The 11901-nt window shown below is 44.2% G+C and overlaps 1 protein-coding gene across 3 annotated transcripts in view; it reads left to right on the forward strand.

The window, feature by feature from the left end:
* The first annotated feature begins 981 nt into the window (after window positions 1-981).
* Window positions 982-11901, forward strand: part of nr3c2 (nuclear receptor subfamily 3, group C, member 2) — a 70706-nt gene continuing 59786 nt past the window's right edge. The window contains exons 1-2 of one of the 3 annotated variants that reach the window (XM_053419761.1): window positions 982-1090; window positions 3048-4856. In XM_053419761.1, the coding sequence (XP_053275736.1) occupies window positions 3067-4856 (1790 nt within the window). In that variant the 5' untranslated portion in view covers window positions 982-1090; window positions 3048-3066. The other 2 variants (XM_053419758.1, XM_053419759.1) reach the window with 2 other exon arrangements.

Raw genomic sequence — 11901 nt, forward strand, 5'->3', positions numbered from 1 at the left:
TACATGTGTGCAGATTGGTTGAACTTAATGGGACTGTTGCACCTTGGTGGAGCTCTGAGATCCACTCCAGCCCACTTGTGTGTGTTTTGGCCTCACTTTACAAATACAATCATCATCATCCACTTCAAGTAATATTGTGCATGCGGATGGCTGATCGTATTAGTTATTTGCATATTAATTTATTCATTGACATTGGTTTATTTGAGTTGTGGTGTTGTTACTGGTGTGAAGTGACGTAGTTTATCTTAGTTTGACATGAACTAAAGTGACATCTCCTACTGTTTCAACACATTTACTTTCTGGGAGAAGCAGTAGAAATATTGCTCCACCTGGTGGAGGCAGACGTTACAGTGGCTGGGCACCATCCTGGTTGATCTCACTGTGTGTGCAGGGGTCTATATGATCCTGCGTGTCATTAGTTGTAAAGAGACAACCCCCCCCCACCGGTCCCCTCTCACAGACACACACACACACACACACACCCTTATGCAACTTGTAAGGTGGACGCGTGTGCACGTGCCCCGCGTGCAGCAGAGCTTGTCGGAAAAGGAAAACCAAGTGAGATATTCGCAGGAGAAAGTTGCAGCGGATGTTTTATTCAGAGGCCGGGCAGACTCTGAGACTTTTTTATTTATTTATTTTATTTCCATGCCCTATTTCCAGACTGTACCTGCGCCCATAGCCCCTCCCCTCCGCCTCTACCTCCCTCCCTCCCCCCGCCCCCTTCCTGGGAGTTTGTGTTGCACTCGTTGCAGTGAGAAGAAGAAGAAGAAGAAGAAGAAGAAGAAGAAGAAGGGTCCATGTGCACACGATGACGTCGCCCTGACTCCTGCGTCTCTTTCTTTTCTTTTTCCAAAATCAGCACTTTTTTTTGTGTGTGCGCGTGTGTTTTGTTTTTTTGAGCTCCCCCCCCTCCCCCTCACTCACCCCACCCCCCCCACCGGACAGTGATAATCCCGGAGAGCCGCGCGCGCTGTGTGCAGAATCCTGCGGCCATAATGTGAGATGATCCGCCGCTGTCGTCCGAGCCCGTCGCTGCCTGCTCGTCCTGTCAGGAGCAGCGGCCGCGCTGCCGAGGATTACACCGGGGGTAATACGCAGCTAAGACTTCTCCTCCTCCTCTTCCTCCTCTTCCTCCTCCCCGAGCTGTCAAACTGAAAACTATGAATAAGACTGACGCGTCTCGCTGCTGACATCCACTGACTTTTCTTTTTTTTGTATAATCTTTGTGGCTCTGCGTGGCTTTTTTTTCCTCCTTCTCCTTCTTCGTTGTCTGGAATACCGCTGCCCGGCCACACACACACCCACCACCCGGCAACTCTGAATGTGGCTGTTAAAGGTAAGGAAGCGCCATGTGTGTGTGTGCCCGAACTGCGCGTCTTTATCCGCGAACTCCTCGGGCGCACGGTCCCGCAGCTCGACACTTCGCATCCTCCTCCGTGTCTATTTGCAGCGGAAGAGAAACGCGATAACTTTCGACCCGGGATCGGCTCCACGGTCAAAACTTTGTGCACGCCGGGGGGTTTACGCACGAACGATGAATACGCACGACAGTTTTATTTCCCCCCCAAAAAAGATCCCATTTGTCTGCGCACCTGTGATGTGCGGAGAGATCCCAGTGCGGCCAGTTCGTTAAAACTAAACACCACTTAAACTGTGCACTAGCTGTGATTTGCACCCGGAACAAAATACTTCCAACTGCAGCTTTATAATAGCAGTTTTTAGTTTTTTTTTTAATATTCTGCGCAAACGCAAAATGGAGAGAGATGCGGAGATGGTGTCCAGACGGAGGCAGGACAATCCCGACCCGGAGCTGCAGGAGGAACCGAGCTTTTTTTTTTAAATGTAATCATCATTATGTTATATTGAAGCGTGTGCACGTGCGCAGGCCCTGTGTGATATTTGACTAGTGCGTAACTTTAAACGCAGATGTCTCAGGAGGAGAGAAACACAAACAAACAGTGGGACAGGGATCTCGAAGAAGACGCCTTATCGCCACACTGGCTTCTGTCAACGGTGATAATTAGCGGGTGTGTATTTGTTTGATCTTCCCCGTGCACGTGCCGCGAGCTGCTCCAGCCGCTAAAACAATATTTCAACTTATGTCGCAGCTACGTTGAGGCTGCAAGAGCAATAACTATTGAGCGACAGCTGTCCGACCAATCCGTGCGTGGCCTGGTGGAGCCTGCTGGATATCTGGCTCGGCCGGCCAATGGGAGCGCGGCAGAGGGTGGGAAGTTAACGCAACAACACAACGAGAAGAAAAAAAAAAGAGAAAAAGTCGACGTCACGCAGATCCATTAACTCTTACGATGCGTTTTCCCTCAAGTTGTCACTGTACGTCCCCTGTGGAGCAAGGAGCAGCAGCTTGACTTGAGAGAGAGAGAGAGAGAGGAGATACTGTACTGGACTTTTTAATAAGAGAATAACTAATTTAACATTCTGGTGTCAGTTTTTGTTTTGTCTTGTATTCTAAGGAGGTAAGTCATCTGATATCCAGATCATTTAAATAATATGGTTCAAAGAAATATGCTCTACTTCTTCACTGTGCTTTTTCTTCCTGCGACATTGCATTCAGAAGTTTTTTGCATTGAAGCTTTGACCGTGAAGTTGAAACGCTCAATTCACGCTGTTGTTTTAAAAATAGATTATTATCTCCCCCGATCGTGTAATTTCATTACTCTGAAAAAAATTGTTTACCAACTTGAAATACTTCAGTTGGTGACACGCAAATACTTTTCTTTTGAACTTGTGAATTGTGTTAACATAATGTAATAAAACTTGATTTAACTTTAACTTCAATTTAAACAGGAACTTGATTCATTTGTGTTATTTCATAAGTTTGTACACAGTTTACTTTTTCCAGTGAACATGAGACCTGCCTAAAGGCAAACAGCCAACCTTTAATACACCTGCCACTAAACTTTATTGTCTATATTATTGTCATTAATCCACTGTTGTTGTGTGCAGCTGAACCCTAAAAACAGTATTGTAAACTGTCTCTCATTCTTTTCTTTCTTTTTCTTTCACTTTCCTTATTCTACCAGGTGAATCAATGAGCCAGCAATGGAGACCAAAAGATACCAAAGTTTCTTTGATGGAAGCGACACAGAGAACAGATGGTCTCACGTCCCCGGCACCATGGAGTACTGCTGCAGCACAGAAGATTTGAGTCTGTCCAGCACTGATATCCTGATGGACATAGTCAACGTCAGCTGCCCGGCTGGAGGTGCAGCCGCCGACTGCAAAGACAACAACACAAAGAAGCAGGAGCAGCCAATGCTGCGGCTCGGCCAGAACCAGCCATTTGTTCTCCCACACTTCAACAACTCTCTCCACGGCCATAAGCAGGAAATGGACTCCAAGGAGCTTTCCAAGACTGTGGCCGAGTCCATGGGTCTGTACATGAACGCTGCCAGGGAGGCCGACTTTGCTTTCAGTCAGCATGGGGGCAGTACCAGCCCTGGGAAGATGTACCCAGTGTGTGGCAGGCCTCTGGATGAGACCCAGACTGGTGCCACTAAGAGCCCCAAGATAAAGCCCTTTGGTTTTCAGCAGTCCAACGCCACTCCCAGAGAGTGCAACACTGGGACTCCTGTTAGCTCGGCGTCCATGCTGGTCTCATCTCTGTCCTGCAGCCCCCAGACCCCCGGCTCCATCTCCAGCCCGGGGGGCAGCAACAACATGGTGTCATCCACCACCAGTCCTCCAGCGTGCTTCGGAGCAGCGTGTTCATCCGTGGGCAGTCCTGTCAGCCAGACGTCTTGTGCTGCCACGCTGGCCAACATCAAGCGTAGGAATTCAGCCACATGTAGCCCAGTGGAGTCCACCACTGTGGGCTCACCACCACTCACCAGCCCACTTAACGTCATGAGGTCTCCCATGTCCAGCCCTCAGAGTATGAGCAGCGTGAGATCGCCTCCGTCCTGCAGCACCACGTGTAACATCCGCTCGTCCGTCTCGAGCCCCACAGGTGGCAGCTGCACCAGCACTGCCAACACCTGCAACCCAGCACGGCCTTCCATCTCCAGTCCAGCCACCGGGAGCACTATGGCTGTCGGCAGCCCACAGAACCCCTCCTCCGGTGGGTTTCCCGTGTCCAGTCCTGCGGGTGGACTGGGTTTGGTACAGAACGACACCAACAGCCCAGAAGACACATCTCTGACCAGAGACCCAGACTTCAAGAACTTCGAGTTCCCCAAAGTGGAGATGGCTGACGGGGAGGTGTTCAACGTGGGCCTGGACCAGATGGGCATGGTTAAGTACATTAAGAACGAGCCCGGGACTGACTTCAGGAGCATGTGCTTAGGCAGCTCTAAATGTAATGTGAGTAGCACACCCTTTATCACACAGATTAAGAATGAGCCAAACAAAAACGAGGGATGTATGAATCCTCAACCCTATGGCGAGCACTCACCTTCTCTTGGACTCTTCTCCGCGTCTGAGACCACCTATTTGTCCCTGAGGAATAACATTGACGAATACAGTCTTTCTGGTATCTTAGGACCCCCTGTCGCTATGAATGGGAACTATGAGCCCGATGTGTTCTCCAACAATGTCCTGTCTAAAGGGGTTAAGCAGGAGCCTGCTGATGGCAGCTATTACCAAGAGAATAACAGCATGCCCACATCGGCCATTGTTGGAGTTAATTCCGGTGGACACTCATTCCACTACCAGATTGGAGCCCAAGGAACAATGTCTTTCACGCGGCACGATGTGAGGGACCAGTCCAACCCTTTGTTGAGCCTAATTTCGCCCGTAACGGCGTTAATGGAGTCGTGGAAATCTCGGCCAGGCATGTCAGGCCGAGGTGAAGGATACCCAGGTCCCAACTGCATCACAGACAACATGTCAAGGTAAGGACAATGAAGACGTCTCTATACAGCCTGACTCTCTGTGTATCTCCGTCAGATGTCCTGCTTAAAAAACTCTGTGATGTTTTTTAGGAGCTGTGATAAGCGTGCAAGCTTAGCGTCACAAAGAGCAGCAGCTTTCACTTTTCCTGCATTTTTCTTTTTTTCTTTCTGTGAGTGTACCTGTAGAATCACCAGCAGCCTGCGTCTTCAGAGGATCAGATAAATGAAGGGGCCAGTTTGCTACAGTTAGACTCATATTGCAAAAAAGGGATTTAAGGCGTTTGCTCTGGGAAGTGCTAAATAATAACAACAGCAGAGCTTGGGAAAGGCAGCGGGATGCTGGCTGGGGGGGGGGGGACAGGAATGAAAAGACGAAGGCCCAGGTCATTGTTATAGTAGCATGTGATCACAACATCGTCTGTGCTCGTGCTGCCCTGTGTCCTACTGTAACACACAGCAAGAGACAAAGTTTACCTCTTATCAGGGCCTTGTGTGTATGCACAGCAACACAATTAATTGCTCTGTAAGACCTTGTGTAAAGCAAATATCTGTCTTTTATGGGCCCTGAGCCATTGGCAGCAACATAAATTATGAATGATTGATCACATGTTCTTGTTGCCAAACTGATTGAATAAACAGTTGCTTTTCCTGAGGGTGGAGGAGGGGGGGCCGAAACAAAAACAAACAGGCCAAACGGGAGAAAAATCTATAATCGCAGCCAATCTGGCGAAGTGCAACTTTGACACAGTTGTTGTGCCTCTTATGTATTCCGGTGTCCTAGTTGCATGTGAAGTTAAATTATTGTCAGCGTGATTAATAACGCTGAATATCAAAGCCACGATCTGAAGATACGTGTGCGCCTCTGTGCACTGTATTCACCCAACGGTGGGAGACGCTGCTGTTTGTTTACACTAAATCAAAAGAAAGGTTTGTGGTCCTGTAATTTGGATGTGATGTGATATTTATGTTTTTAAATAACAGCGGCTGGCTATTGGGGTTCTTCTGAAATACATTGCTATCATCTATTTATGCATGGGACGTCATAAATTCGCAGCCTTTATGAGCTGGAGCAAAGAAGCTCTAAACAAAGTCATAAATGACTCCCTGCTTACTCGGCTTTGATAAGAGTCAGACGCTTGCTGTAAAAGAAGCACTGTACAGCTCTGGATTTGACATTGGCGGGACATTGGTTGTGCGTTTGACTGTGTCTCGACCATGACAAGTCCAGGCTGAGTTTGGGCAGTGATGTTGCGCAGCATCTGAAAATGGAGATTTATTAGATAAAAAAGTTTTTCCTGATTGAATTTGTTAGAAACCAACTTTGCTCTGATTGCGCTGTCGTTTTTTTTTTCTGTACTCAGTCGATTTCTTCAGCTCAGCTGTGTGAGACAGCGGGGACATGTTCGGAGGAAGGTTGTGGGGAAAAAGGACATATTCACACAGCTCATCAACTGACGGCTTATTTACTGTAGCACACAAATGCAATGCAAAACACAACTGTCCTTATGCTTTTGAGCCAATCTGTTTATTTTCCTTCTTCTGAATCTCACCCACATTTGACCTAATTATCTTATCATCAGTCATTTATTGTGTCTGCTGGGTTTGACATATTCATTTTATGTTTATGTGTACGGTACACACCCTTCTAGACAGTAGATACTGTGTGTGTGTTTGTGTGTGTGTGTGTGTGTGTGTGCATGTGTGTGCTATAACAAGGCTTGCAGCTCTGAGGAGACTGATACAGCCCGTTACCTTGGAGGCGACCCATATGGCAGGAGCCAAAGCGATGTTGACGGGATCACTGCCACCTTGGTCCTAATGAGATCCAGCTTAGCCCTAATGTCAGACAGGATGACAGTAAGAGATGGGCCACATGGCAGGCAGCCAGGCTGGCAGAGCAGCACACAGGCACCAACACACATATAAATACATACAGTACATACAATTAATACACACACACACACACACACACACACACACACACACACACAGTAGATGTAGACATGGAGGGATGTCTTAGCTCGAATGTAGGAATGTTACATTTTTGTAGAGGTTGCTGCCCACTTAGAGTTTCCAGTTACACCTGTACGATGGTATTGATTGACAGCTATACTTAGACATAAACATAAACCTAAATCTGAAAGGGCCCTGCAGGAAATCTGTGATTGTGTCACGCTCTGGGCTAACCGCACGCTGCCCTGGCCCAATATCTCATATGCCAAAAAAAAAGAAAAAGAATTACGTAATCAAAACCATTAAAAAGCACAACCAAAAAACTCTTTGATCCACTGGAGCCTTGGATGACAGAGAGTAAAATCCCATGGCTCCGTTTTTCCCTTTCACTTTGGTTTCCTCTGTAAATGGATTTAATTAAAAGTGGCTGCTCATCTGAGCAATCTGGATTATTTCGTGCGAAACTGTTTTGACTCTGATTTACAAGAAAGGAAAAAGAGGTAAAAATAAAGAGTCGTTCCAACCCAGAATTGAGCTGTTTATTTATTTGCCCTTATTGTTTATTTAAACCAGGCTGCCAGCATGGTGCACTGTAAAAGTCAGTCTTGTTTTATTTTCAAAACAAAAAAGTTGAGTTCCTATATTTAATATCTCGACACTGTAAGTCCCTCATAGAAGAAATCTAATTTGTAGGAAATATATAAATGTGGATATTATTATAAAATGACCTACATTAGTGAGCTGGATTATATTTGCTTTCTGGCTAAATCTCCAAATCTCTTTTCATCCTATTTAGGGCATTTTTTGTGTGCCGGTTTTCAAAGTACTGTTTCACCAAATAGAATTAATCCAAAACTTTTCAGTCCTCTGACCTCTTAATTTCATAATCTAACAAATGGTAGAAGCCAACGATGTAGTTTTTTCATTGAGGTACGGTCTCATTAAAAAATGTGAACCTTTCCTAGAGACAGTGCAGAGTGATATATTCCTATAGACGGGTCTTTTCCTCGCTCTCAGCCTGCAGCCAGTTTCTATAGACGGACAGAATTGCCGTCGACTCATGAGGAAGCACCAGATTTAAGCGGGGAGAAGGCTTTGCACTGGACTCTGGCCAACTCTCAATGTTCTGCAGAGGGATGAAAAGGCATACTCCTGAGAGCACACTAATAAGGCTGTAATTGTATGTTCCTCCACTAAATTAATGGATGGAAATGATTTGATTAATTCAGACACTGCTGGATACTAATATCCAATTAAATCCCAACACCAGGCATGCACAGGGGCTCCTGGTGCATTATGGGCTCCTGGCTGTATGAGGCTGGCAGCTGCTTGTCTGGGTTGTTAAAAAGGATGTTACAGGTGAAGGTGTCGGGGAATGGTTGTGTGTCTCTTCTGTCTATGCATTAATTGGTGCGTTCTCCTGTGCACGGGCAAGTATTTAATTGACAGTGAAAAACAAATGAAGAATACAATTATTTAATTCTGCCTAGTTTTTTTAACTTGCAGGTTTGTGTTTTTCTACCATTAGTGTAAACGATATTCAGTAGGCCATCATGTCAGATTTTGTATTTACATCCACAAACAAATAAGAATGGATTTTCATTAGATAACACACATTATGTCGATAATTTCACCATCACTATGCTTTTCCAAAGGCATTTTATCATAAATCCAAACTGTCAGTCCGTTTTAGAATGAATACATCATGTTATCCACTGAAAGATAATTGATCGGTCAGTGAAGCATGCTGGGAAAAGTTTTTCTCAGCAAAACAATTGCAATAAAGTTTATAAGTGTATAGCACAGCACATAACATCAGAGAACCGCTCCTGTACAATTTTGTGACATTAGAAAGTTTTAATTGGGATAAAAAAGGTCAATATAAAGACAGGAAAAAAAATTATACACTTGTCCTAGATTCAATAACTATCAAAGTTTAATATTTTTCAGGTTATGCATATTTCATGTGCACTGAAATATACTGAGATGTACTGTGGAGTACTCCACCTTGGAGTCTATGTATGGAGGTCTCAACTTTATGCAGCACCTTTCATCCATGCAGCTCAAACTACTTTGGAAAAATACATTTAAGATATGAAGACATAGAATATCCATAGAAAGCATTGTAGAAAATTTATGGAAATTAAAATGGAAATAAAACCCAATCAGTAAAAAGTGGGATTAAATAAGAGTGAGTAATAGTGATTATTTGAGGTTAAGATGGCATATATATATATGAAGTTAAAAACTGCAAATAAAAACAAAGACAACGACAACAAACTCATAATTAAGAAAATAATTCAACAATAGAAATCAGTGTGATACAACTGGTATGACAATTGAGACATTTTGTTCTAAACCAACCTCCCCTCTTAAAAAAATCGACATAATTGGCTGAAATTATTCTGATATTTTTCTCAATATTTCCCCTATTTTGTGAATTGGTATGAATATATATTCATAGCAGAATATGACAACCAATGTCTACCGGGAAGAAAATCTAAATGAATAAAACACCTGAATGGAAAATGAAAAATAATATTAACACAGCCCGTGAGATTCCAGTTCTTTGTATCTTCTGGGCAGCCCATCACTCGTCGGTGTGGGCGGATCAGAGGATGTGTAAAGCAAGAGCGGAGAAGAGGATTCAAGGGATGAGAAGCAAGAGTGAAATCTTACTTCTTCAAACTCCCCCCCAAAAAAATCCTTAAAATGAAGATGAAAGCTCTTTGTGAGGCATTTTATATCTTGACTGCAAAGTTAAAAAAAAAGTATTTATCGAGAGGAGCTTTCCAGGCTCGCTGGCTTCACGAGGCTAAACTGGGGAAACATCCTCCAAATGTTGGTTACAGCGAGTTAGCAAAACGTTAAGTGTCCAGAGCTTGATATTTAGTAGATTGAGTTGTAGCTTAATGCTTTCATGACATTAATTTAGTCTCAAGGCTCCATTGTGAATAGTTTTTTAGATTTTTGGCTGGCTTTTGCTGCATGGCTGACAAATTGACAGCAATTGGTTGATAATCGCGGTGCTTGTTATTTGTTTTTCTTTCCTTTCACAAGAAAGAGATTCTGGAATTACTACACGTCTTCCCACCTGTCAAGTTGTAGTTCACGTCCATGTCCAGTGTCTCCCGCAGAATAAGATCCTTGTAGCCGGTAACTGAATAATATATACAGCTCTATATCTTGTGTTTGCTGTCAATCTCAGCTGTTGCTTCGGCCCGACCTGGCTCTCCCACAGCAGCGTGTTGGCTGCAGTCCTCCTCCTCCTCCTCCTCCTCTTCCTCTTCCAGGTTTTAGCTGCAGATATCTCTACCTGACCCTCTCTGTTTCTGCCATAGCAGCAAAAGATGAAGCCTGGATATTTTCAAAACAAATTCATTGGATAAGATCACACTGTTTGGAATTGTTTGGTTTTCCCATGTGAGTTTAGTTTTTTTTTAATGACCTGATTTGGATTGACTTCATGCCTCCCCAGAATTTGGACTTTCGAATCGATGTAAATAATTGTCATTATTCATCTGTCTGAGATAATTAATTAACGTTATCTACTTGCGAGAAAATCGATATTGTGCAGTGACTATGCTAGCTGTCCTTTTGGAAAAAGCTAACTATAATCCTTCCTGCTGTGCATGATCAGTTTTGATTCTGAGTGTCCAACTATTCATAGATGAGGTGTCTAGATGACGCGATTTTAATGAAAGATAAATAAGTCTGAGCTGCGGAACTTGAGTATCCCCCCCGCTGGCTGTGAAAGGAATTACACAAACACTGTTTACAAATATAGTCACTAAAATACAGAAACATTTCCACAGTTCCAAATCAGTAATCAATTATTTTGTGTAAACAGAATAAATGTAAAAGCTACATATTATTCCTGCAATATTTTACAAATACAAACCTTGAGCCTACTTATGTACATACACCAGAATACATTTGAAGAAATTCCCCCAAGGCATTCGTTAGATGTTTCATTTAAGAGAAAGCAATATGAAATCACGATGCAGCAATAAAACGCTTAAAATACAGAGCAGGAGGAAATTCAAAAAGATCTGATCTGATGTCCAGTAACGTGATATTGAAAGGTAAAGCCATGTGGGCACATGAATGGACGTTTGTTTTACCTTGTGCTACGAGAGCGTAGGAGCAGAACCGCCTGCAGTGGCTGTTATCTTTTTAAAAGAGCCAGGATGATACAGCGTGGCACAACCATCGGATGCTTTTGTTGCAGAGAGGAGAAACCCTGCAAAAGTCTCCACTCTGCCTCTCCCACGCAGAGCCGTGCACGCACACACGCACACACGCACACACACACACATACGCGTGCACACACAAGCGCACAACACCTCTGCCATGGCCGCCAACAACAACAACAGCACACATTCTAGTCCAGACTTGACACCCCAATAAAAGTGTGGTTACTGCTGGCCGGGGCTCCTGGGATCTGAATGCTTGTCTTGTCCTCATTTGAACCTCCTCCTGAAACGCAGCCTGGTGACAGAGGGCCAGATTTCCGCTATGGCGGGCCTGGAGTTGGAGATCTACTCTCAATTACCTACCGCTGACATTCCCTTCTGTTGCTGAGGTCATTACCAAACTGCATAAAGGAGGCGGAAACTGAATACCAGAGCTGCAACAAAGCATAGTGGATGCTTCTTTGTGGCGATGAATGCCCTGATTTTTTTATAGCGTGCTGCTTTGTGAGGTACTGTAGCTGAATGGCGGCCTTTTGTGAACGGACTACTCTGTTTACCTAACAGGCAAGAAGTCTTGAACATGTCACACAAGTGGTTCGAAAAGATCCCACGAGTCATGATGCTTGTTGGTGGCTTTTTGTGCAGAGGAGAGCCCGAGTGAAACGCAGCGTCATCCGAGAGGAAGCAGCAGCACGCCGGGATCAATAATATACAGTTGAGTGATTACATGGAAACATGTGCATATTAAATCACAAATTACAAAGATTAACAAGTCATAAGAGCCTATTTCCACTGTCATAAATTTAAAAAAGGATTGTTTGTTTGGGTTAAATACAGGCGGATGTCTAATTCATTGGGAGGGTATTATTCATTCAGAGCTATAAAAAGAAACAAGA

This window comes from Pleuronectes platessa, chromosome 3, assembly GCF_947347685.1.
Source record: "Pleuronectes platessa chromosome 3, fPlePla1.1, whole genome shotgun sequence".
Lineage (NCBI taxonomy): Eukaryota > Metazoa > Chordata > Actinopteri > Pleuronectiformes > Pleuronectidae > Pleuronectes > Pleuronectes platessa.